At 42.2% G+C, this 27,508-nt stretch overlaps 3 protein-coding genes across 3 annotated transcripts; 2 read left to right on the forward strand and 1 right to left on the reverse strand.

Annotated features, from left to right (window-relative positions):
* Positions 1-957: 957 nt before the first annotated feature.
* fgfr1op2 (FGFR1 oncogene partner 2) lies at positions 958-5,287 on the reverse strand. The gene is made up of 6 exons (XM_069156535.1): positions 4,862-5,287; positions 3,773-3,909; positions 3,390-3,507; positions 2,625-2,767; positions 2,282-2,395; positions 958-1,471 (listed from the first exon to the last, which is right to left on the reverse strand). Exons 1-6 carry the CDS (start codon positions 4,890-4,892, stop codon positions 1,334-1,336), a joined length of 681 nt encoding a protein of 226 aa, XP_069012636.1. The 5' UTR covers positions 4,893-5,287; the 3' UTR covers positions 958-1,333.
* med21 (mediator complex subunit 21) lies at positions 5,155-9,458 on the forward strand. Its single transcript, XM_069156536.1, has 4 exons — positions 5,155-5,244; positions 5,599-5,713; positions 6,666-6,766; positions 8,626-9,458. Exons 1-4 carry the CDS (start codon positions 5,203-5,205, stop codon positions 8,803-8,805), a joined length of 438 nt encoding a protein of 145 aa, XP_069012637.1. The 5' UTR covers positions 5,155-5,202; the 3' UTR covers positions 8,806-9,458.
* A 2,581-nt stretch (positions 9,459-12,039) lies between these two features.
* On the forward strand, positions 12,040-27,272 carry LOC138202502 (serine/threonine-protein kinase 38-like). Its single transcript, XM_069156537.1, has 14 exons — positions 12,040-12,381; positions 18,278-18,417; positions 18,899-18,950; positions 19,091-19,213; positions 19,471-19,554; positions 20,017-20,140; positions 20,355-20,509; positions 20,663-20,765; positions 20,917-20,978; positions 21,225-21,342; positions 21,812-21,935; positions 22,403-22,498; positions 22,596-22,687; positions 23,041-27,272. The coding sequence occupies exons 2-14, from the start codon at positions 18,290-18,292 to the stop codon at positions 23,163-23,165; spliced, it is 1,386 nt and encodes a 461-aa protein (XP_069012638.1). The 5' UTR covers positions 12,040-12,381; positions 18,278-18,289; the 3' UTR covers positions 23,166-27,272.
* The last annotated feature ends 236 nt before the right edge of the window (positions 27,273-27,508 follow it).

Consider the following 27,508-nt stretch of genomic DNA (forward strand, 5'->3'; position numbering starts at 1 on the left):
TAACAAACACTATTGTATGCGTACACAAAGCAGAAAAAAAATAGTTTATAAGCTAGAAAGAATGCATTGAAACATTTCTCTTTGTTGTGTGAGGAAACACAGCAAATAGCTTTACATAAGAACAATACTTGAGCATAAACTTGAGGTATTTGTACTTTTACTTGTATTTTTTTACTCACCTACATTTCCTTGGCAGCTTTACAAAGCACAGGATGACTTCATGAAGAATTAAACTTTGCAAAACAACAGTATATACTCTACAAGTTGAGGTGAAACTCTAAGTTGATTTAGTCAATTGGCAGCCAGTTAACTAGTAGCTATTATAATCATTAAGGCCATTTTTCATGCATAAATGCCAATTTATTTATTCTTCCATCTTCTCAAGGCTTCTCTGCTTTTCTCTTAATCTAATTCTAATTATCTTGAAGTTTGAACAATTGAACAAATAAAGTATCAGGGAGATGCCAATCTGTGTAATTGCAATGTGAATTTGTCACTATTTTATTTCAATGAAGTAATCATGAATCACAGTCCTGTAAAAATGAACTCTCACATTGATGCATGAGAAATAAATCTAATGATATATTTATCGTCTGCATCCTTCTGCAGAGTACTTCATCCATTTATACTTTAGATATATTTTCCTCTGTATATTTACACACTTTTATCTCAGTAACATTTCAATCGTCAGAGTGGACTTTCGTTTCACGTTGGTTTTAATTACTTCCATTAAATAGAAGGTCTGATTTGTTCTTCTGCCACTGGTCGGCTGTTAGGGGAGACTAAGTCTTGTAAACTGTTTCTATACCTGCTTCTAAGCTTCTCATGACAGTAAGCGACAATAACATGAAAAGTGAAAGTGAGAAGTTGTGTATCCGCACAGACACACAATCAGAAACACGGTGATCTGCAGCGTGTCTGACGTTTGAAAGTAAATTGAATTCATATGAACGCAGCAGAGACAATTTCCTGTTTACAGATTTATTTGAACTCAAGCCCTTCTTTTACTCATTCACACTTCAAAACCTTGCAGACACCACATGCTGGCAAAAATAGCAAACATTACAGAAATACCAACAAAAGAAAAACAAATTTGAAAGATGTGGGAGGAGGAGGAAGGAGGAGGAGGAGAGGGGGGGGTCACCAGACAGGGATGCATCAAGCATCAAGCTGTAAAACGCACCAGCAGGAGACTCTTCAACCTGAAGAGTCTGGAGGGTGAAAGGTGAAGTGGTATGTGGCAGCAGACTGTACACTGTAGAGGCAGCACTAGGGGCGGGGCGGGGACGGGGGAGGATGGGGGAGGGGGACGAGGGGTAGTCACCCCGGGGCTCTAACTCTTTCGTAGGCTGATGTCAGCGCTGGTCAGCAGCGGCGACAGCGACGTGCTCTCTGACGGGTCGTCTCTGTTCAGAACCAGGAAAGCTTCCCGGCTGATTCCCAGCAGCTCTCGGAGTCCACTGTTCTCCAGCTGGAAGACACCAACACACAGTCAGATGAAACGTACCACAGCTGCTAAAGCTGCAGATTAATACCTGCCTGTTTGTTTGAGGGATTTTTGCATTGCTGGTATCTACGTATAAAAGTGCATCAGCAAACACACAACATATTGTCCATCACTTTCTGTTCCTATTTCACAACTGCAGTATTTCAAATAACAGGAAGCAAAAATATGGCTGCAAGAAAATGATTGACCTGTCAAACGCTCAATTTCTTTTGACTGCATAAACATGATAATATATGATTCACACAAATTATTTAGAATTTGAGTCGGAGACTAAAAGTCTGCATTTTTTTCTTTTTCCTCAAATCACTTATTGAGCTAAAAACAAAAGGCTTCTTGTTGTACGTCAAAATAGTCGGGCAAAGAAATGATTTCATTTATCGTGTTATTCCATTTATAGTTTAACGCTATTTTGTTTTTTAGTGCTTCAAAGTTAGATAATTGTTGCTTGTTACATCCTGTGGCTGATTTGCATTGTTTTACCTCGTTTTACTAGTTTGAGGCTTAAAGTACCCAAAGAGAGGCTGAAAATTAAAGTTTCAGACAGATGTTGAAATTCTGTATGTATTTTTATATTATGTATTTATTGCTTTATATTGTTTTCATAAATCTCTTTTTAATTTGAACAATTTATTAAAACGATTCAAGAACGATCAAAGCCTACAAATATTTTAGGAGGAAGGCAGTAGTTTTTATTTAGTTTCTTCCCTCTGTGTCTCATCTGCAGCATATAAAGTTAATCTCAAACCTTTGGACTGATTGTGCAACAGGTTTTACCTCCAACTGTTTAATCCTCTCCTCATCTTCACATATCCGCCCCTCGTCCACCTCGATCGCCTTCCTCATGACGGACGCCATCTCGTTGATCTTGTCTATGTGCGCTTGCATTTCCTACAAAGATGAAATACAAATATATATGTATATATATAAGCAGTTTGGAAAGGAAGAAATGTTAAACATACTCAATAAAAACAATATATTCTATGTTTTGTGCATTTAAGTTGTTCTTTAGTAAAGCAGCTGATGACTTTTTTTCATTTTCCTTTGAAAAGAAGAAGTTGTAAAGCCTGATGTTCCCACATGTACCAGGTACTTAAAGCAACAGGTGGGCCTCACTGACCGTGGTGTGCTGCTCCTTCAGCTGGGTGACGATGGTCGGGTCGTCCCTCTTGCTGGCCATAAGCAGCCTGAACACCTGCTCCCTGTATTTGGTCATGATGAGCTCTAACGCAGACTGGTGTTCCTCCAACGACGTTCGGAGCTCTGCAGGAAGAATGAACGCAGGTTTGGTTTATTTGCTGACAACACGGGGGAGGATGATGTTTCAGTTTCATGTTAAAATACAGCCGTTTCTTTTTTAACCAAATCTGTTTTCTTTTTCGTGTTTGAAAAAAACATGACAAAGAAAACAAAACTGGTTTAAGAATGCATCCAATCATGAAAGCAGTCCTTACTATTTGGCCACTGAGCTCCGGGTGTGGGGCTGCTGCTGCTATTTCTTAGCTTCATGCCATTTTTAAGATTCTGTTTTTGAACTGTCTGGGCTGACTATTTGCAAGAAGTGTTTTGTTAAATTTTGGAAACTTCAAAGAAGCTTTGTAGTGGTTCTCTACCATTTATTTTGCTCCCTCTTTTTCCCCCCTGTTTCTTGGCCAGTTACTGAGCTGAGTATCATCTTTGGCCTTGGAGATCCTCACATATTTGTTTTCATGTCTGCATTTTAGTTCGAGTTGTTAAGCACATTCTGTTACAGAAGCCTTTTCTTGGCAATTTAGGTTCCTTTTGTTGAAAAGTTTTTGGGCCAACTTGTGTTCCCCTTGACACTGAATTGAGGTCATAACAGATGAAATAACCAATAAAACGCAGCTGCCCATGAACTGCCTACCTTTGTTTTCCTGCTGCAGCTCTCTGATCTGACGGTTCTCCTGTTGGATTCCCAGGACCAGACTTGAACGAGGCCGATGCCGCGCAACTTGGTTCAGTCCGTCAATCTCCTCCTGGTACTGCCAACAAGAAAGAAACACACCAACGTCCCAGTGAGCAAGTGGAAAGCTTCAGGCAGAAATGTCTGGTCATGAATGAAAAACAGTGCTGAATCAGACTTCTTTTTAATAGTTATTGTTTCAAAACATCTTCTCAAAACTCCCCTCCATCTCTGTCTTGTATTTAAGGTTTTAGGTGTCACTCTTCATTGTTAGCTTTTATTTTTTTTTATCTCCAAACAGAACACTCATATTTTTTCAGCACCAAGTTCAAGAGCCACCGTACCTGTTTCATGGACTCCACTCGCTTGTTGAGAGATGTCGTCTGTTCAATTAACATCTCAGCAGCGTTGTCATGGTTACGAAGCCTTTCCACTAACGATTTGGCATCTGCCAGGACCTTCTCTAAGGTACAGTTCATAACTGAGGAAGTACAAGTCATCATTAGGAGGAACTATGAGTAAGTGTGAAATGATTATATAATTGCCTAATAAAAAATGTATAAGCTGACCACAATCATTTGGCATCATTGTTAGAATAGTTTTCATTCATCTGTACAAAAAAACTGTCATTTTTCACTGTTTGAGGTTTGACGGCTGCTCTTTTAATAATGCTTCTCATTGTGCCCTTTTCTTTTGCCGTTTATCACGAGGCACTTTTAATGTTCAACCGACTGCATTTTGATGAGAACCTGTTGACATAAACATTGTGAATCTAGTTGTAAAGCAAATCACCAGCTGATCAACTGGCTCCTCTTCTTCGTAAGGCGCAGGTGTATTATCAAACTATGGTGAGGTCAACAGGTATGCTACAATAGTGGCATTTAATAAACAGAACAACTGAATTGTTATTTACAATTATTTGTATGATAATTGTCAACAAAAATGTCACGATCATGAAAGTGTCATGATGACAGAGACCTACTCTGAATAGAGACACATTCATTTCTCACTTCAGAGCTTAATAATTCAGTTTGATAAATACCAGTCAAGCCTGCAGACAAATCCACTCAGCTCCTTATGTTGCATAAGATCAATAAACATATTGATGGTATTAAGGATGAGGTCATGGCTTCTCTCTCCTTCTCTGCCCGAAGGACTGGTTCAAAATCCGTGCATGTAAACGTGTTACAAGATGGAATCAGCTGTGTAAATATGATGATGAAATAGCTGTGATATTGACTAGTATTATCAATCTAACCCAGCCTTCACTCCTGCAATTAAATCTGTACTTTGGATCTTGGTTGGGAATAAATGGGGCTACAAGTGGCACGTTATTTCTTCCTATTCAAGACTTTCTGGCCTCGAGCAGAGAATCCAAGAGCAGTTCGTCCCATTCAAGGTGAGGTCGTGAATTAAAGACTGAAGCTTCTTACCTGGAGAACTCAAAGTGCAAGACATTAGCATGTAGCTAGCCCCGTTACTTCCTGTTGATGTTCAGTAGCTCACGTTAGCTACCGGTTAGCATCGAGCCCCATCAAGGAGCAACACGTGGAGGCTCCGCTCTCTTCTTAAAGCGCAGACGAATGTCAGCATCGATTTATAACACGTCCGTCCTTCGCTGTGAAGTCTGTCGACAGGTGAGGGAAGTGGCTGCAGCTCAACCTGAACGACAGCGAGTCACGGTGAGCTTTCAAGATATCGCCCCATACCGCGAGACTTTACGCCGATACTCTCGCGACAGTTGCGGCGGGCTCTACGTCATATTACAGAAAACATGGCGGACCGGCTAACACAACTTCAAGACGCCGTCAATTCGGTAAGGTGAATGTCGAAGCTCGTACAGATACTTTTAACAGAAAAGACACGTAAATACACGAGATTTAACGCGCTGTGTAATTTAAAGGTGGTAACTACGGCCCGTAACTTGCCCTCTCCGTCAGTGTGTAGCTGTGGGAGCTAACGACGGGCCTGTTAACGCGAAACCACCAAACGAGCTCAGCTTTAAGTTGCTTTGCGCACACAAACATTTACTACAACTTTCAGAGTGTTAAAACAGCGCAGCCCCCCCAAAAAACAAAACAAAACAAACAAAAAGTGGTAGAAAGTTGTAGGCGACTGTCCTGCTTGAATACAAGTGTAATCCATGAATGGTGTTGCTTCATGTGTGCAGCTGGCCGATCAGTTTTGTAATGCCATCGGCGTCCTGCAGCAATGTGCGCCTCCTGCATCCTTCAGTAACATCCAGACGGCCATCAACAAGGATCAGCCGGCAAACCCAACCGAAGGTGGGTTGGTTTGGATTATAAAGATTCACCTTTGTATGGTTTTCTTGCTGTTTAACCCTTCTTCCTTCTTATTTTAGTCTCTCTCACCTTTGGTTTACATAGTTGATGGACTATTTCTTTTATTACACTTTCGTGGTCACCAATTTGCAGAAAGGATGATCCCGGTTGGTTTTAGTACCTGGTGTTTGTTTGTACTCTCACCGTGGCTCCATACAGCTGAATTGCCTGCAAACAGCTACGATTTATTTTCAGTAATTCAGACACAATATATAATAAAATGGCAATCCTGCCTTTTTTTTTTTTTTTTTCTGGGTACGACAACCCAACTCCAGGTACTGAAATCACTCGGTGTCGAAAAAAACCTTACTTCATAACATTAGATAAGATTTGATGAATCCCACTGTGGGTAAATTCAGTCGTCACAGCAGTTTAAGGGGAAGACAGGTAGAACATTTTTCACAAACAAAGACCTGTATACATGTACTGACACACAAGCTATATCCATGAAATACATCTTTTACTTATACAAATATACATGGGATGTCTTTTACATTATGAAACAACAGAAACTGATATTATTGCACATAGGTGATACAACGTAGTTTGCCCGTTAGTGATATGGAGGATTTGCTGTATGAATATATACGTATATATGTAATATTTTATATTTAGTATGCATCAAGTCTACATGTTTAAGTAACAAAGATGATATTGAATATGATTTAACATATAATATGTATAACAATGACAGAAAAGTAGAGCGAAGCAGCTGCGATTTTGAAACTGGTGACCAACACACAACGGTTCGACATGATGTCATGCTGGTGTTGAACAACCGAGCTGCCGTCGGACCAAACTACCTTTGTTTACATTTCACTCTGCAACTAATGACCTGCAGGATAGAGACACATGATTTCTCTAACTTGAACTCTTTTCCTTCGTCCCTGTCTAGAATACGCCCAGCTGTTTGCGGCCCTCATAGCCAGAACAGCCAAAGACGTGGACGTACTGATCGACTCTCTGCCCAGCGAGGAGTCCACAGCAGCTCTGCAGGTCAGCACGTTCACAAAGCACCACTCACAAGTTCAGCGTTTCAGTCACTGATCTCAGGCCGAACTCACACAGAAGCCCTGTTAGCATTTCTATCTTTCGGTCAGCAGAGGGAGCCAACTGAACACTCAACTTCACACTCTTGAAAGGAAATTGAAGTCAGCTCATTGGTTTAAAACTAGTTGTTGAACAGCAGAAGAGAGACTCTGATCATGTTTTGATTAAAATATTACTGCATACCAAATTAAATTCATTTAGTCTAATAATATCAGGCCAATAAACTTGATTTTAATTCTTCTACTTCTAAAAGTTACACGATATGGAGTTATGCACTTTTGAGTGCAACAGCTCTGATACTCCAACACAACATTTTTCAGACAGATATTTCATATTCTCATTTTGTCTGAGTCAGTGTGTTCATGGAAGCTGCTTTTTAAGTGAACTTCTTCTTTTGTCCATGTTGGGAGTGAGTGGTGCTCAGATATCTCTGTGTTGACTCCTTTTCCAGAAATAAAAGGCCACATGAGGTCAAATGCAAACGACCCCCTGAGGGTAAAAAATAATGAAGTCATATGAGTGTGTGGGCGATGTTAGTCCAGCTAAAAAAAAAAATCAAGGGAGTATCATGTCCCATGTATTTATGAGGATTGCTGTTTTTGAGCTCAGCCCAGTGTCAGCTCCCTCACAGCCTTGCATCTTTTGTTCAGCTGTGACATTTAGCCAACCAACCTCTGGGGGATTATGGGAAATGGTGTTCCTGAAAGTCTGCTAAGAACAGAAATCCATGAGAGAGATCATTTTTCAAGAAGACTGCCTTCCTTATCTCGACATATGAAGCAGACTGCATGGTTTGATTTTTAGATATCAGCGTCGTAAAGGCCATTTCAGACCAAACATTTACGACTTACAACTTCTCACATTACTCCAGTTTGCAACATTTTGAAAGCTGTCAGTTTTCACCAAAGCAGCTAGATGGTGTAACATCTCCATAGCAACAACTCTCCATACTTCCATTTGAACTGCCAGCTTTTCAGGCTCGTAGCTGGATATAATGTTTAGTCTCCTAAAACATGAATGAGGATCGCCAGTGAGTTCTTTGCAGTTTTTTGAAGTGGTGGTCAAACAGCAAAAACATAAAAAATAGGGGGAGGGTCACGCTAATGTTATTGTTTCTGCTGCAATGTCCAAAACCAGGTTCGCCTGGCTTTGGTCTGAACTGGACTTTAAGAGGGCGGGTTATAGAGCCCACCAGTTCTTATTGCACTTCGGCTCTTTGCTGTCACGTTAAAAAAACTGGTTTTGGATGTGTGTAGCATGTGATAAGAAATGGTGAAAATATGAGCTGCAGGGGAATCACACACTGAATCTGTTCACGGTCTGATTTGTGGCTTCTGAGCCGTGAAACAGAAGTTCACAAACAGCTTCACACTCTTATTAAATCAGCCTTAAATCCAGTATTCAGTGACTGAAAAGGTTACATTACAACATCAGAGGTTTTACTGTAAATAAATGTGTGGCTGCAGTTTCATGTGCCATTTGATTCATAATTTTTTGGTTGTTATCTACTTCGGTGAATCGCTTTTTAAATCAGTTATTGTGTGGCTTCAAGATGACATAGAAGTAGGCTGTTCATGATGTCTGTTGATTTGTAGGGAACCTGTTATAGTCACAAGTGCACCGTGAGGTCTGAAGCTCACAGGCTGCAGCACAGTTTCGTGTAAATAGCACTGCAACATGGTCCGTATACATTTCTACAACATTTCAGGAGAAATATGTTTCCTCGTCGGTTATTTGTCGCTCTCCAAAAGGGGAGAAAAAAAATGAATTTTACTCGAATGTGACCAGCTGTGACCTCTCATCAGGCGGCCAGTCTGCGGCAGCTGGAGGAGGAGAACCACGACGCTTCAGCTCGTCTGGAGGAGGTGGTTTACCGCGGCGATATGCTGCTGGAGAAGATCCAGAGCGCGCTGGCCGACATCGCCCAATCTCAGCTCCGCACCCGCAACGGGGCACCGAGCCAGGCGTCTCCAGCCGAATCCTGACCCCCAGCGCACGTGATGCAATGTTGGACAATTTTTCAGTCGCATTTTCCCCCTCAGACGTTAACAGCAGGTCTCCAAACTCTCAAACACACAGTGCGTCCGCCGGTCACATGTTTCCGAGTGAAAAACACAAGAGCAGAATGGTGTGCGTGAGACAGGAATGGATTCATATATAAGAAGTTGAGGTGTTCTGTGAAGATACACGTGCCCTTTAAATATTTTGTCCTTGAAAGAGTTACAAATACACACACGTGTTGGCCGAGACTCCGACCGAAGGACGACGTCTTCGCATGCACACTGGTTCTGTTTGTGGACGTTTTTCCTGATAGACAAAGTTTCTAAATATTCTTCCGCACGGTCCTGAAGAGTCTGGTCTGCCAGGTCGTGTATGTTTTCTGTACAGTACATGTTGTATATTGATGGTGTTTGTGTTGATGCGTGTATGAATGAAATGATCATTTTGATGTTCACTCAGCTTTAAAAAGTTCCATCGCTCAGCTCGTTGTAACTCCATGTGGCTGATGAGGCGTTTCTTTTTTTTAATAAACTTTGAACAAACACTTTGGGAATTACATTTGTTCGTCCTCATACATCAGTCTGATATTTACCTTGACATCACATATTTATTAAATTGACAGAATTGTTTAATTCGATTGGTTTGCGGAACAACGGCCCTTATTTATCTTATGTGGACGATGTTTATCGTTAGAAGTTTGTATTCGTGAATTCAGATATTGAGTTTGTTCACTGTGCTACATGAGCCCCCACTTGATGTGATAAAAAAAATAAAAAATCACGACTAATGATGAATTATGACTTGTTAGAAAACATGACATCATGAATGACACTGTTTTTACTGAAATGCTCTAAGTTACAGGTCAGTTCGTGTGACCTTCAAAGGAAAATTTCAAGATACTGCTGAACAACTTTGTATACAAAATGTCTTTTGTCTGTTTTGAGGAAGTAAGCTCTGCCTTTAGTATATTTCAGAATGTTTTCCGGATGACAAAAATAGCGCGTGGGAAAAAAAAAAAAAAAAAAAAACTGCCGAGGGGTGAAATAGAGAAGTGAGCAGATGATGACCTCAAAATTTTCTTAACCTTGAAATAAGGAGCTTAACAGAAAATTGCAGTTGGGGGGAAGTATGTATTTTTTTTTTTTTGGTTTAGACAGTAGCACTTGAATTGCATAAGATGCTGAAGTTAATACAAGTTAATGACATCATCCTACATATTCTAAAGCAGGGGTGTCAAACTCATTTTAGTTAAGGGGCCACATACTGCCCACTTTGATCTCAAGTGGGCCAGACCAGTAAAATCATAGCATAATAACACAGACATAATGACAATATTTATCTTTGTTTAAATCATTGGTGAAGGTTTCTGGATGATAAACCCTATTTTAAAGGTCTTTCTACAATAAACTAGAAACATAAAGAACAAAAACTCAGACATCAGCCCACTGTTTATCTGCCCCGGCTCTCCTCTGCAGATTCCCTCGCTTTGTGACGCGTTTGACGTCAAACGCGTCACAAAGCGAGCAGCGAGCACTTCTTCCTCCGGAGCAGACGTCGCATTTACGCTGTTTTTGAAGCAATTACTGGATCGATTAAAAAAAAAATTACAAAACGTTTGTACTCATAAACCTCCATATTCTCATAGAAATGCAATTTATGTCTTTCTGTAATTTTCACACTTAGCAAAGTCATCCGGCGGGCCGAGCTGGACCCCCTGGCGGGCCGGATCCGGCCCGCGGGCCGTATGTTTGACACCCCTGTTTTAAAGCGTATGCAGCCTGACTAGACCCAAGTAAAACACAATAATTGTTCATTTTTTGTTAGTTTTTTTTTCCCAGTCTGGTAGAAAAAACAAAAACAAACTCCCAGTGTGTCTCTGACATCATAATAAACCATCTGAGGAGGAAGAAGTATTCTTTTGTTTAACTGTTAACATTTGGAAATCATTTGCACGCCTCCCCAGTTGTCTTGATTTTGTAAAAAAAATGTGTCTCAGCGCTCTGAATCCATTTAAGACTGAACTCTGCGCTGCCGGCCAGAGACTTTATAGCCCAAATCTAAATATAGGTGCTGTGTCACAGCTCAGTGGGCCCCATTGATGTGAGAAATATAAAAACAGTCTTGTCTGCTCAACACCACACCCAGACGTGTGAGCAGGGTACACCCGCCTGTGTTGACATCATGGCCAGAACAGTAAAAGCACTCAACCTGTCCAAATAAGGAGATTTATGACTGAGAAACTTGACCTTCCGGTCTGAACTATTCTTTGCTGTGTTTTTGTCAACAACACAATGTTGTCTGTGACAGTTTTGTCATCTGCACTTTTCCTGGGTAATTCTTCGCTGCGTCCACCTGTTCTTTGTCCTAGAGACCTTTGGCTCTACCAGGAAATGACAGATTCCAGATGGGCGATTGCATTTCTAAGCACCACGTGGTGGGATTATTGGAGGAAACACTTCAATTTCCTTTTGATTTTTTTTTTTTTTGCATTGTAACAATGTTGGAATGTGAAAACATAATGTTCAGTCTAGTTTGAACAATGAACACGTTGTATGTATTTATGGCCACAAAAGCAGTTATCTTGCCTTAATAGAAAAACCTCTTAGGATATAAGTGCGGTCTGTCTGTGGGGCTCTTATCACATGTTATGGTGTTTTATTGTTGTAGACTTGTGTAGTTTATAAAATATCCAAAGGGCTATTAAATAGAGTTATGCTTCATTAATTGTACAGTAGTGACATTTTATTGTAGGCAATTCATATAATTTGGTCTCTTAGTCAACAGTATTAATTAAAAACCGGCAATTTGTATTTTGATCTCAATATGACCTTTTATTGACCTTAGTCAATATGGTATTGCTTACTTGTGAAGAAACTAAGTTTTAACAGTAATATGTTTGTAATTTTATTCTCAAAAAGCATCACAATAATATTTGTTATCTTATTAAGTGTGTGCATGAAGCGCAACCACTAAAATGATGTAACAACGCTTACAACTACTATATAATGTATTCTTTATAGCTGCAAACGCTTGCTAGCCAACTGAACCTGCGTCCTGGACCACAACGATTGCGGGGCGATTCAGATCTTCTCATTGGCTGTTCTACCTGTCACTCTTATACATATCCCACATATGATTGGACGTAGGAAAGAACAGGTCCCGTTCGTCATTGCTGATTGGTTGGCGCTAACGTCACTCGGGGTGATACGCCGTTGCGTTGCCAGAGCGTCGGATGGGTCCGACGGTGTCAGGAAGCAGCGCCGGGTATCTCACATTGTACAGCTTAGAAAGAAAGAGGGCAAGCGGTGAGATTTGGGGTCACGGGCACAAACGAAGAAGGACAAATATGTGTAAATGATTTCAGGTTAGGTGTTTGTCAACGTCAGAGGACTTGCGTTGTGATTTGACGTTGATATCGGCGATGTTTACCGTGCAGCCGGACGGGTTCCTCTGAGCCGACAACGGAGCCGAAATATCGGGCAGAAAACCACGTATTCATCCCCGGTACCTGGTGGTGGGCTGGCGGCAGCCAATCTTTGACTCTGGAGCAGGACACGGAGGTAGGCGAAAAAACACTTCTCACTAAAAGCTATTTCTCTCTCTCTCTTTTTTTTAATATTATTATTATGATTATTATTATTATGATGATATTATTCATCGCTGTGATACGAACTGACACACAGAGACGTAAAGGGAGTATAGCGCGGAGCTAGCTCACGCGACACCGCCGTAAACTGAAATAAAAAATAAACCCGCGTTATTGTTTAAAGTTGTCCGGATCTCCACCGTGAACATCGTGTTGTTGTGAGCCGGGGTGGCGGATGGAGGCTTGACGGGGGTGGGGTGGGGTGAGGGTGGGGGTGGGTGGCGTCAGTCTGGCTCCAGTTGGGGAAACACCGGCTAAGCTAAACACTAAAACGTTGTTATTCACGAAAACAAACTAAAAAAAAAGAGAGATTCACATTTGACCTTTTATTTTGTTCACTTTTAATTTGACTTCCTGTGGCATTCATTTGGACAGAATATATGTGAAATGAATGCCCTATTTGGTCATGTCTGTCTAATTTAAGAACCCGATGTTAGGGATGTGGTTTAATAATTCATACACACTATTATTTTACCATAAAATAAAGGTTCTTGTGACTTTTCAATGTAAATTAAATGTAAATTAAACATAAAGCTCAGGCCCAGACTACGTTATTCTGGTGTTTAAGCTGTGTGTGTGTGTGTGTGTGTGTGTGTGTGTGTGTGGGACATCAACTTTTCTAAAATGTGAACATCTTCAAGCCACTTACAGATAAGCTTCAACTTCAGCCAGTCAAGAGTAAATTAATGTGTCTGAAATCTCAAATCATATTTTCCCAGCTTTTGGCTTTTGCTAAATTCCCTTGTGTGTGTGTGTGTGTGTGTGTGTGTGTGTGTGTGTGTGTGTGTGTGTGTGTGTGTGTGTTCCTCTCCTTGGCTTCATGACTGAGTCCTTTCATTCAGGAAGGAAAGGGTTTCCTGTCCAGTCACTTACAGTACTTAAAGGGTGGAGTGTGTCTGCGTCTGTCTGAAACTCACTAACTGAAGAATTTCACACCAAAATGAGAAACCAACATTTTAAGGTGGAAAAAGTGACACTTTGGATTTTCTTTATTTCAAAGTAAAAACCTAATCACAGTTTTCTTTCCAGACTTGTAGCGTTGAGAGTCTCGGCTCTTCATCCGACAGGTCGGATGGTAAACATCAGTGTGCCAACGTGATCATTGTTCTTTCATTTTGTTGGTTGTTGACTACTTGAATACTCGTCCAGATAAACTCAGAATATTTCACAGATCTCAACTTTTTCATGAGGAAATATATCCTTATTTGTGATTTAAAGAAATCTTTGAGGATTGTTTATGATGCAGAGAGATTGGGGACATTGGTTTTTTTGAAGGATGTATTTCTGTGGTGTTGTTGAAATATAATCTTCCAATACTTTGAACATTTATAAAAACGTGTTTTTCATCTCCATTTTTAGGGGTTTATGTTATTATAGGAAAGATTGAAACACCTAGTATGGCCAGGTACCATTATCACTTTATATATCGTATATATTGTGTAGTTTAGATGGACTGTTCCTTTTAATAGCAATGGTTAAAGAAGTATTTACATCCTTTACTTTTGTAAAAGTACCAATACTACTGTCTTAAAATACTCTATTACAAGTAAAAGTACAAAAGTGTCTGCATCATCAAAATGTACTGAAAGTACCTAAAGTAAAAGTATTCAATATGCAGAGTGGCCCATTTCAGAATCACATAATATAATTGAATTTGAATTATTGATTTCTTAATGTGCACTTCACTTTAATGTTGCAGCTGGAGGATATTTGAATTACTTTGTACACTGCTGGCTAGCTTTATTTATAATAATTCAGCCTCATTTATTAGTTAATTTGTATTTCATAATAATCAAAATATGCAAAATAACTACTAACTTGATTTTTGAAATAAATGTAGTGGAGCACAATGTTTACTTCCATGATATAGTGGAATAGAAGTAGGAAATGGCATAACAAGGAAATACTTCAGTTTAAGTACCTCAAAACTGAACACCGGGTTTAGTACTTGAGTAAATGCACGTAGTTACGTTCCACCTCTGTTTAGCTGTTTCATAAGACACCATCTGTACTGGCCCCATTTGTAGACGGTAGTGTTGATGGCCTGTTTTAGGCTGCATGCTCATGTTTCTAAATGGCAAACCTGCGGTTATGATGCCGTCCTTATAAGAGCCGGTCGGCCACGTTTGTTTCACGGCGTGAATCCGAGTCCCTTCGGGCAGAGCTGAAGGCCTGACTGGCTCAGCTGTGATGCAACTGTTTAAATGATGCTTAATTTTCCACCTTGAATACAGGCACCAAACTCATTAAGACCGTGACGCATGGCTATACAGCTCATTATGAGGCCTCTTTGGCAGGAGATACTCTCTCATTTCACAACAGGAGGAGCTGGATTCCATGTCGCTGCTTCTTTGTACACGAAGGTTATCCAGATTAGATTGTTAGAGATTAGACACGAGTCTGTATTTTAAAAGTTCTTGCAGATGGGCTAAATAAATCTGGAACTCATTTAACATGATGCAGGAATAACATCTCAGTCCTCAAACGGTGTTGGAAGAACCGAGTGGTCTGGAGGAGAATTAACAGGAATATTTGAGCCTGATAACAACATGTTGGACTGAGATGAGTTCAGCTGCACTCGAGGAACGTGGCTCTGTTATTGGGTACGTTGGCTGAGTAACACTGCTGCTCTTTTCTTCTATGACAAATACAAATGTCTGCTGCAAGAAGTCCTCTTCAATCAGCCTAATAATAACAGGACCTTCATATTTGGTAAAATTGTCTTACGAAACACTTTTCCCACTTCAAACCAATAAATTACACTCTCTCCTTAAACTCCCATATTATCCAATGCAATAATATCTCTGGTGAGATATGATTCAAATATAATTTTAGAGTTACTGTAATCCAGGCTTTTTAGGCTAAACACACACACACACACACACACACACACACACACACACACACACACACACACACACACACACACACACACACACACACACACTTACTTTTTCCTTCTCACCCAAAACACAAACTAATGGTTGCCCAAACTATGTGATGCCCAATCACAGGCCGGTCAACAACAGCCAATCAAAATAACAGAATAATAGTCCGGGGCCGAAGAGGAAGCTGCAGTGAGAGAACGTCCTTCAGCTGCATCATCTCAGTGCTGCACTGCTCAGCATCCTCACACATGAAGCCTGAGTGTCTCCGTATGAGATGACCTCAATGAGCCGTTTCTAACCAGAAACTACAGCAGCCCCTGGACGAGCTGTTCGTGTCCTCGTGGTCTGGTACCTTCTCCAGTGTTCACCACAGCTCATCTCATATGACCCGTGTGAGTTCACGAGAACTGGACAGTCTGCTCGTGCTGCTTTGTGTTTGGTCAAGACGGTTATTTTTATTGGTGGTCTGCGTTTCCTGGACGTGTCGCGTCCATGTAAATACTGCAGACACAGACCTCAGTGGCTCGGTAGCCGCGGTTTACCAGCGCTCCTGTTTCCCTCCGACTGCAGCTAGTTTGCAGCAGCGACTCTGATTTCTGTCAGAAGTCAGGAAGCGTCCTGTTGTTGTCGTATTGTTGAGGCCAAAACGGGAAAAGAACCGGTGACTAGACGAAACATGGGTCCTATCTCTGGGCTGCAGGGCGCATTTATCTCTTTGTCAGCTAATCAAGCCCATTCAGGCCTTTCTGATGGCGAATGGCTGAGATGTTTTGATGATATACATCCACCCTCTGTCTTCCTCCTGCCGTTACATAATATGCTCACAATCTGATCCTGTTCATATTCTATTCATTGAAGAAAAATCAAATTAAACTTCCTCTAATAGTGCTCTTTTACATCATTTCTGTTTGGTTGTTTTATTCTAACAACCTCCTCCAGCTTGTCTCCACATCACGAGCATGTTTCTTCTGCCCTTTGTTGTTTTTCTTTCCGCCCACACGATGGCTGCACATCAAATTCAAGATGTCAATATGAGTCCTCTTTGAGAAAATACCTCCCAGATGAGCTCTCATAGAAACACTGATCATTTTCAAATCAACTACAGACCAAAGTGCAGCTCTGATGTGACGCATTGTGTTTGCAAATGAATGATGGGCTCGTTTCTTCTCACCACAGTCACCATCCAATGTCTCCTCAGCTAACAAGTACATTTCCAGGATCTTCTTCATTTGCTTTTGTTTTACAGTCGGCAGCTTGATCCGCTAAACTGTAAATATGCGAAGGACTGAATGAATGCTCAGAAAAGTCTGTGGAGATTTCTCCGATTAGTTCCTGGAATAAAACCTGGCAGACCATGAGACATTCAGCACATGATTCCCCGTCTCTGTTCTGGAGTCGCAGGAGTATTTCTGTATCAGGATGTGACCCGGGCAGCTCCCGTTAGTCCGCGGTCGAGGGATCTGTCCCAGAACGGAGCTCACTGACTCGGAGACGTCCCGATCATTCACTTTTAGCCTGATTGGCCTCGTAGTCAGAAACTAAATGGGAAGTTTCACATCATAATTGGGTAACTTGGTGCATTGAAATAACGTGTTTAACCGTGTTTTGCTGGAATTCGTTACATGTCTCGGTCCAACATTAGTGTGTGTGTGATGTGTTGATTCTTGTGGAAGCTGCGCTGCTCCGATATTGGTGGATTACCAATATACTGTATTGATATTTATGGCAACCGACAAATAAGAAGAATTGTTGGGCAGAAATATCTGAGATCATTTAGAAATTGTAAACCTTGGTCACACTTCTTTATTTGATGGCTGAATTACATCCACAGTATATTTTAGACTGATAATGTTTACTGTACTGATGACCTGAACTCAGTCAGCTGGGATTAGATGGGTGGATGGATGATGGGTGGATGGATGGGTGGGTGGGTGGATGGATGATGGGTGGATGGATGGGTGGGTGGATGGATGATTGATGGGTGGATGGATGGGTGGGTGGATGGATGATTGATGGGTGGATGGATGGGTGGGTGGATGGATGATTGATGGGTGGATGGATGTGGATGGATGGGTGGGTGGATGATGGATGTGGGTGGATGGGTGGATGATGGATGAATGGATGATGGATGGGTGGATGTTTATTGTCGTAAATATCTTTGACACTAGATTTTTTTTTGTAAAGCACTAACACTGATTGTTAGTTTTCTTTCGGAGGACATGAATTAAACCTGAGATTCAGTTCGACTGTTGTTGTTTCTGCTTTTCGACTCACTTTTAGATTTTTGTTCAGGAAATACAATCCGGTGCTGCAGGAGGAACTTCAAGGCCACAACATGTATCTCTGCACGGCTGCTCTGTTGGGGCGCCGGCACCAAAGTCCACAATCATACTACTTCTTCCATGAGGCCTTTTTGTTTGCTCATTAGAATTCATCCATCAATACAGAACTGCATTTTAAGAGTGTACACATTTTTCTCCAGTATGCGTACGCAGTGTTGTTGATGCAACAGTCACTATTCACATTGGTGTTGTGTGATCGTATAATTGGGCGTCTCACCTTCACATGTCAGATCAGATGATGTCCGATGTGTCAACACAGCTTAGATGTGAATACAGATGAGTTCACTCTCTTTTGTTTGTGGTCAAAACCACGTCACGTTCTTGTGGAAAACAAAACGACTTGGGAACAGAAAAGCTAGTGGGATGCTATTTATTTCATCTCTTTAAAAAAAAAAACCGATCTGATTTGTTGACGACATAGTAAACTTCCTCCATCTACATCCTTCAGGTGAAACTGCTTCCTGGCAGAAATATTTAGTGAAACGGAGGCAGCACATATCCAACAGTCAGTGGTTCAGCAGGTGAGAGGACCGACGTACACAGCCTGATGTCTCCTTGTTGTTCTTACGTCGACCTCCAGGATAGTGTGGCCATGACGGGGGGGACTGCAGCTGCCCTTCCCATGAGCAACCACACCCGGGAGAGGGTGACCGTGGCCAAGCTGACGCTGGAAAACTTCTACAGCACTCTGCTCACGCAGCACGAGGAGCGCGAGATGAGGTAACGCTTCCCGAGCGACGATGAGATCCGATCCTTCTTCCGACCTAAATATAAAACCAATATAAAACCACCAGACCTGCATCTGGAGATTAATCAATGATCTTCCAGGCCGGGCGGCATTTTCTGAACATAAAGAAAGTATTTATTCTTTCATGGTCACCTCATGCAGCACCAGTGGTTCAGTTACTCTCTTGTTTAAAGTGTCGTGTGGAAACGATGCAGAGAGCTTTTCATGCAGGCTGTGAACACAACAAAGGCTTCAGAGTCCCCGTTCACACCTCTGCATAAACTGGGAGGGGATTCATCTCAAGATCTTAACACCTTTAGGTCATACAGTCTCTTCCTGGTTGTTTACAATCCAACATTTCTCACTTGTATTTTGTAAAAAAAAATAAAAATTAGATGTTTAGTCCGATTTTTTTTGTGCACTATTTGGATTTTTTGACCTTTTTAAAGGACGTGTTGTGTTTTTAATTCCCAGGCAGAAGAAGCTGGAGAAGGCCATGGATGAGGAGGGTTTACCAGACGAGGAGGTGCCGTCTGCTTCCTCTTCTCGTATCAAAATGTGGCAGATGTTCTTGTTTTCTTCCCGTCTTCCTCAGAGAACTCAGTCTCTCTCTCTCTCTCTCTCTCTCTCTCTCTCTCTCTCTCTCTCTCTCTCCGTGTTTTGCAGAAAGTGATGCGGCGCTCTCAGCACGCCCGTAAGGAGACCGAGTTTTTGCGACTGAAGAGGACGCGACTCGGCCTGGACGACTTCGAGTCCCTGAAAGTCATCGGACGAGGTGCTTTTGGAGAGGTACGTCAAAAGAAGCATTTGTGCATTTCCATCATAACTGTGGTGTCTGGAAGTGAGAAGTCCAGAGACGGCCATCAGGAGAGTGTGTGGTGTTCGTGGTGTTCAGCATCTCTTCACCACAGTATCAGTTTCATTTCCTGTCTATCACAGCTTTGATTCTGTAGAGTGTTGTGCTGCGTTCAAGCAAATAAATTACAGTCAGGTCAGGTACAAAAAACACTTAACGCAGTAATTGTGACCGTTGTCGTCTCCTTCAGGTGCGTTTGGTGCAGAAGAAAGACACGGGCCACATTTACGCCATGAAGATTCTGAGGAAAGCCGACATGCTGGAGAAAGAGCAGGTCGAGTATTCAATCGGCAGCACGGCTGTCAGGGATGTGAAGGTGGACTGTTCAAACTGCTGCTGCTGCATTCAGGACCTCGTATTGTCAGAGCTGGGTACCGAACTGCGATACTTCTATGGCACCGACCGAGTTGCTCTGAAACTACACGGTGTATAAAAATCGGGACATCGGGAAGCTGGAGCGTTTGTACTTGCATGTGAGGCATCTGTTAACGGTAGCTCCAGAAAACAGCCTTGGTTATTCTCTCGCCCGATAAACAGCATGAAAACTAAACATTTGTAGCATAATGTCTCATGTCATTTCCTTTTTCTTGGATTTTATAAAATGGACATTGAAAAGAGTCATTCAGGAATTGTTCAAGAACTGGTACTGAAGTCCAGGTACTGGCACTGGTACCAGTACTACACATTTTAAACGATACCCAGCTTTAGGTGTTAATTATTTACCTTCTCCCTGCAGGTCGCTCACATCCGGGCAGAGAGGGATATTCTGGTGGAGGCGGATGGCGCCTGGGTGGTGAAAATGTTCTACAGCTTCCAGGACAAGAGGAACCTCTACCTCATCATGGAGTTCCTGCCTGGAGGTTTGTGCTGATACGTTAAGATTGATCAAAGTTAATAAGTTCTCGATCGATTGCTTTTACATTTTTAGACTGACGTTAATGTTCAGAAAACAGTCGACAGGGTGAAACACGAGTCTGAGAAATCTCAAATCTTTGATGTGCTGCGAGAGACATTGGTCCGCAGGGAAAATGTTGGACTGTTTCTAAAAATTCTGACCTCCGACCTTGTTGCCAGGCGACATGATGACGCTGCTGATGAAGAAGGACACTCTGTCTGAAGAGGCCACGCAGTTCTACATCGCAGAGACGGTTCTGGCCATCGACTCCATCCACCAGCTGGGCTTCATCCACCGAGACATCAAACCCGACAACCTGCTGCTGGACTCCAGAGTGAGCGCGCACACACACACACACACACACACACACACACACACACACACACACACACACACACACACACACGACAAAAACAGAAATGCAGAGAAATGTCCTGACTGAGGTGTAAAACTGCAGATTGTGTATTGAATGTGTTTTTGCTGACAGGGACACGTGAAACTGTCCGACTTCGGTCTGTGTACGGGACTGAAGAAAGCTCATCGCACCGAATTCTACAGGAACCTGACGCACAACCCGCCCAGTGATTTCTGTGAGTCAGTAATCTCACATCCACCAGAAATTATAGGAACTTCCACCAAAATCCATTTTCAGATGATCATCAACAGCTTCAACACACAAAAACACACACTGTGACGTTTCACCTGCGTTTCTCCTCCCTTTACTTTTCCCGCATCTTTCAGCCTTTCAAAATATGAACTCCAAGAGGAAAGCAGAGACCTGGAAGAAGAACCGGAGACAGCTGGTACGACTTTCCTGAATGAAAGCAGTGTATAAGAAGGAAACGGCACGACACGCTGAATGGGGAAATAAAAACACCACGAAGTAGCTTCCTGGTTGAAGTGCTAGCTGACGTGCAGCCTCGTAAAACTTTCAGGAGTTTGATTTGATTCATCAACATGAACGTTGTCAGATTTGGCGGTTGAATTGATAATATGTTTGTATTTGCGTGTTGGAGCGCTCACCTCCCGTCCTTCTGTGTGACTTCCAGGCTTACTCCACCGTGGGGACACCAGACTACATCGCTCCCGAGGTTTTCCTGCAGACGGGCTACAACAAGCTGTGTGACTGGTGGTCTCTGGGTGTCATCATGTATGAAATGCTCATCGGTGAGCATCCGACCAAACAGAGAGCCAAATCTCATTTCTCACTCACCAACAATTTATTTCCCAGAATAAAATCCACTGATTTAATGACGCAGTAGCTTCAGAAAGGATGAAAACCAGCAACACGAGGGAGGCTGCCGTTTCAAAATAAAAGAAATGAAAAATCCGCCCGCGACAATCCAACGTTAGCGCTGCGATGTCATACGTGACGTGATGAGACGCTACCCAACGGGCAAATATTAGATCCGGAATATTTTGATTTGATTTAGAAACGGGCTGATGGGACCAACAAACAAGCAGCTGCCAAGCGTAGGTAAATATTTGAAGAGCTCGGTAGCGAGACTAAACGGCTGCATGAATAAATGAAAGGAAACAAGCCGGCTCTCCGTTATCTGTCATCAGCCAGGTCAGCTTCGCCTGTTCAAACACTTGGTGACTTTCAACTCACCTCAACATGTTCGTGTCTCTTCAGGTTATCCACCGTTCTGCTCAGAGACGCCGCAGGAGACGTACAGGAAGGTGATGAACTGGAAGGAAACTCTGGTCTTCCCACCTGAAGTTCCCATCTCAGAGAGGGCCAAAGACTTGATATTAAAGTGTGTCCTGCACGTTTACTAAAGATACATGAATCACTCTTAAAGCCAAAACCCCAAATGTGAGCTGCTTTACTGTTAATTGAATCTCCGTGGATTTTCTAAAACACTTAAGAAGTCACGATGGACTTTTAAGTGTTTTCTGTCATTTTATAAGTGATTAATCCAGAAATCATTTCGGTTAATGGATGATTTAATTTGTTCTTTGTTTGTGTTCGTGCTCTCTATATGTTTGACTCGAAGCTCAAATATGCATTAAATACATGAATACCGTCCCACTAAATCACAATAATGACTTGAAATTTAGCGTTGTATTTCTCTTGTCTTTTCTTAGAGGAACTCTTTTCCAATCTCACGTGACGACCACACGTCAAACCTGTTGTACATACGAGCGAATAACCGATCCTGTTGTCTGCGTGTCGATGTAAAATAAACCGTTTCATGACAGATCTGCTGCGTGTCCGTTTCAGGTATTGCACAGATGCTGAGAACCGGGTCGGAGCCGTGAGCGTGGAGGAGATCAAGAGTCACGCGTTCTTTGAGTCGGTGGACTGGGAGCACATCAGGTACGCGCTTTCAGGAAAACACCTTTTAGTGCTTAAATGAAAGGCAGCCGGGCTCAAAACGCAGCGTCTCTTCTTTCTGCCCTCGATCCGTCCGCAGGGAGCGGCCAGCCGCCATCTCTATTGAAATCAAGAGCATCGACGACACCTCGAACTTTGACGAATTCCCTGAATCGGACATCCTCCAGCCAGGTTTGTCATGAAATATTTTGTTGGTTTAACTGCAGGAAAACCCCTGATTAGTCGAAGCAGCACCGAGTCACGAGACCGACCGCGCATGAGTCGGGAAGATACTCAACAAAAGGGAAGTTATTGAGCTGAAGACACATTGAATTTTATATTTGTAAGTTCTAAGAAACAGCAGCTCCTCTGTTGATTATTTTTCTCAGTATTATTATTTTCAATATGTTTAGCTGCTGTTATTTACAGTGTTTGGTCTGCGGTGCCCCCAAGTGGTCATAAAGTGTTTTTGTTTGTGTGTGTGTGTGTGTGTGTGTGTGTGTGTGTGTGTGTGTGTGTGTGTGTGTGTGTGTGTGTGTGAACAGCCAACGCGACGGAGCCGGACTTCAAATCGAAGGACTGGGTGTTCCTCAACTACACGTACAAACGCTTCGAGGGCCTGACTCAGCGAGGCACCATCCCCACATACATGAAGGCAGGGAAGGCCTGACAGGTCGCCACGGGGACACACACACAGACGTTTACGGACACAGGGTCGGGCCGCGGAGCCCCGCTGGTGCTGAAGGCTGCGCCGCCAGCCTCTCAGTCTAAATTTAACCCTCATCACAAGTTATTTAGGATCCGCTCGGCCGCCGCAAGAACGGCAAGAGCTCGGAAATTAAGGAGCGTTACCGCATTACCTCGGTTTGTTTATATTGTATACACGTTGCCGTCTTTAGCCATAGCTCTCAGGCCAGCTCACTAACTACGACACTAAAGCAGCATATCTGCATGTTCAGCGGCGTTTTGCTTCTGGAGATGATTTTATTTTATTTTAATTTTTTTTTTAAAGGGCACGGCTGGAAAAGCGGCTTGAATACAAATCACTGCTTGGACATCTTCACAGCGATAGTTTCTACACTGGTGGTTGAAGTAGCTTCAGATGCAAACTGGATTTCTGATATAAAGACGAGCTGGAGACACTGTCGTCACACTCGGGATAATTGATGAGAACAGGAACAGCTCCCCGGTAGTCGCCCGCTCTGTTACAGTTAAAGGAAAGTCCCAGCATGATTTCCAGTGTTTTGTTCGTCTGCTGTGTTCTCCAGACAGCAGCGCTTAGATTTAAATTGTGTTTAAATCGTATAAAAAAAAAAAAAGAAAAAAGATTTCTTTTAGTTCGTAGGAGCGTCTTGTTTTGGTTTGACTTGGTTGTGTTAAAAAGAAGGTGGATCTTCTTTCTTTCATGTCCGAAGAGAAGCTGCTGGTCTGAGTTCTTCTCGGTAAAATGCTGCTTCGTTAAGAGCTGATGGATGAAAGCTCAGCGTTGTTTGTTCTGTATTTACCACCTGATTACCGGCTGGCCTTCTACACACACTTTTAGCATCGCTGGCTCTGAGTGCGCTGGGTTGATGCGCCTCTCTAAAATATACGGTTCGGTTCACATTTCGGTGTTCGGTTCACATTTCGGTGTTCGGTTCGGTCCATCGTTTTTGGTGAAGTCTGGGGAGAGATCATTTTAATACGCTTATCATTTACCTGTGGCAAAAACAAAAAAAGTTTTAAAATTGATCATAAGGAACATAAACATTCTCCAAGTTAAATATGTTCAACGTCTTCTGAATACAAGTTTCCTCTGGAATCTTCATCATCATCATCATCATCATCAGGTTAACATCTCTGGACCAGATAACACTAATAACACCATTCAACCATCACTCTCAGCTGTACTCTGCTACTTAGCTGGTGCTAATTAGCTAACGTCAGCACGGCAAACACGCTGAACAGTGGAGCCGCGGACGTGGACGCAGCTCCATCTGTGTGCAAAGGAAGGAAACGAAGTGACTGATGTTGTTCTCGTCATCCCTGGTGATGGATGAGGTTTGAGCTGAACGCCTTTTGAACCTAAAAGCTTTAACGGCAGCGACTGAATCGAAACCTGAAATCATGCTGGAACCTTTAGCCGCGGTGTTGGTGATCGACGGGGAGACGTTGGAGGAGCTCAGCGGGACTCTGACGCTTCTCCCCCGGAGGAACCGCTCGTTGCCCGGAAACACGTGAACGCGGTCGACCCGGAGCTCGACGGCCGTTACTGCTGAGCGGGTCGTTTTGTTCAGATCAGTGATTGATGTGTTTCCCTTCATTTGAATTCTAATCAGTTCAAGGCCCAATCACTTCCTTCTTAGATGGACAAAGTGCCTTTTTAAATAGCTGATAAATTAGCTTAATCAGAAGGCATTCATTAAAAAAAAAGATTAATAATAATAATAATAAAGCTGCTTGGCTGAAGAAAAGTATCAGCTGGGGAAACTGAAAGATAAACAAAGGGAAGAAGTAACTTTATAAGTCAATTGAAAGCAGCAGTAGTTTCTGAAAGTAGATATAAAGCTGTGATGTGTTTAATGTCTGCAGTGATAAACAGAAGAAACAGAGGCTGCAGGTTTTTATAGCTTCCAGCAGGAGGCTCATAAAACAAAGCAACTCATTCAACAAGGTGTCTTCGTCAATAACGATGGAGCTAAATAAGAAAATGGAAACGACGTAATAATAGTGTGATAACACGGTGGATCTCGTAGACGTGTGTTTTGTTCCTGCAGTTTCTTGTTTGTTTTTGTTCACTTTGAATGGAGTATCCACCGGACGTATTATTTCTCTCCCCCGTCTTTCTCCACTCGTCCATCTCGTCTGTGACTCGGCTCAGCGCTGAAAATGACAAAGAACTCTGATCGTCACGTGTCGTGATCTGAACACAAATCCAGCCGTAGCTGTCGCTTTACTGCACTTAACTTCAAACTACCTTTAAAAAGAAAAACAACAACAACAAAAAAAACACCTTTTCAAGAGAGCTAAACTGGGTTCGAGAAGAATTTTGCCATTTCTATTTCTACACTTGTGAGAAAATGTGTGTGTGAGGACGGATGTTTTTAAGTGTCCACAGGCAGGAGGAGCTATAAAAGTACATACAGGGACAAGGAAACAGTTCAGCTGTAGCCATCGCAGGAATCCCATTTCAAACTGCTTGTGGTGCTATTTCTGAGAGACTTCTATATATAAAATGTAGGTGGTCTAGCAGTTTGAGTGATTCGTTATGAAACCCCTCTCGGCAGTCTTTTATTTGGTCCACTCGTTTCATCCTGGTCGTCCTGCTGAGAATCTGTCGGCCTCGAAAACACACATCAAGACTGAACAAATGTACAAACTCCGGTCGACTGCTGAAGGAATCATGTGTATGTTTTATTTATTATTTTTCTTTTGTTTTTGTAAAGGTGTTAATAAATTGGACTCCCGCTAACATTCAATATATTTACAATCGGATGATTTTGATGTTGTTTTACTGGAGATCTCCAGCTTTCGCAGCAGACACAGAGATGTGCTGACTATTACTCCCATGTTCTAAAAACAGTGAGTCCTACGTTTCCCATGATGCAACCTGATGAAGGTTTTCACTCCATCCTCCTTCTGGTTCATGCTCATGTCTTCCAAACTCCGCACACCGCCGGTTTGTAAAGATCGCAATGTGTAATGTCTGGTGACGTCACTGTGACATCATTTTTTTTAGTTTTTAGTTTTTTGCTTCCTCCAGAGCAACATTAGAAGTTTTACACACAATTGGTGGCGTTTCAGTTTTAACCCACAGAAACAGAAACCAGACAGTCGGCATCACATCAGACGGGTTGGTGTTTATATGTGTCTTTAATTCACATGGATGGGTCCAATGCAAAGCTCAGACCGGCTCGCAGCCTCCTACGGAAGGACGGTAGCAGGACAGGTGCATGATGGGGGATTTGTCCTGATGGCTACTGCTGCAGATTCCAGGATGTGTCTTCACCACTGGAACACACCGACACCAGCTGGGAATAAAGTGCTGAATGCAGGGCGTCCTGTTTCACAGCCAAACTCTCTCTGTGTGTGTGTGTGTGTGTGTGTGTGTGTGTGTGTGTGTGTGTGTGTGTGAGAAGATGACAAGTAAATGCTACTTTTCTTTGTCGTGTGTCTCCAGGTTCAATGTCAAACTCCTGTTCTGTTCCGCAACAGAAAAAAAGACGACTCTTTTATTTTCTCTTCTTCATCTAGAGTGGATTAAAACTGAAGGTGAAGACTGTTTGGGATCCGTACAATTATCTCATGATTTCCTAGATGACTTGAAATCCATGACTGTGTCACTTTAGCAGAACGGAGTGAAATTCACTTTTATCTGGTCTGAAGCCAGACAATTCATTCGTGATGGACCAAACCAGCTGACTGTGCGATGTGAGGCAGATCGCTGTCACATAATATTTCATGAAATATTATGCAGGGAAAAGTGTAGATATCCTATTAAAAATGCAACTGAAATGAAGGATAAAAGCAGAAGACTCACCCCCTCCCACCCCCCCCCCCCCCACCTGTCAAAGCAGGAAGTCAGTGAACTTGTAAAAGGTTTTCTAACAGCCCTCCACAGGCCACGACTATGTTGTGAGGTATTTTGTGTAATGATGTGTACATATTGTTGTTGACACTTGAAGGCAACTGTCTGTGGAGTGAAAGAGGAAACACTCATTAATATATTTCATTCACGTCGATAAGTTTTTTTTGTTTGTTGATAAAATACCTAAAATAATAAAATTAAACACTTCAAGTTTGAAGGTTTCTTTTATGTTAGGAGGGGGGTGGGGTTGTGTGTGTGTGTGTATTTATGTAATATTCACATATACCTGTATACGCCGCTATTAATTTGGAATGCTAAATCAGTAGTATTGGTTTGTGTAGGAGATAGATAGATAGATAGATAGATAGATAATAGATAGATAGAGAGATAGATAGATAATAGATAGATAGATAGATAATAGATAGATAGATAGATAGATAGATAGA

The sequence above is a fragment of the Embiotoca jacksoni genome, unplaced genomic scaffold (genome assembly GCF_022577435.1).
Source record: "Embiotoca jacksoni isolate LCO1_2020_lvr unplaced genomic scaffold, fEmbJac1.0.p SCAF_21, whole genome shotgun sequence".
Taxonomy (NCBI): domain Eukaryota; kingdom Metazoa; phylum Chordata; class Actinopteri; family Embiotocidae; genus Embiotoca; species Embiotoca jacksoni.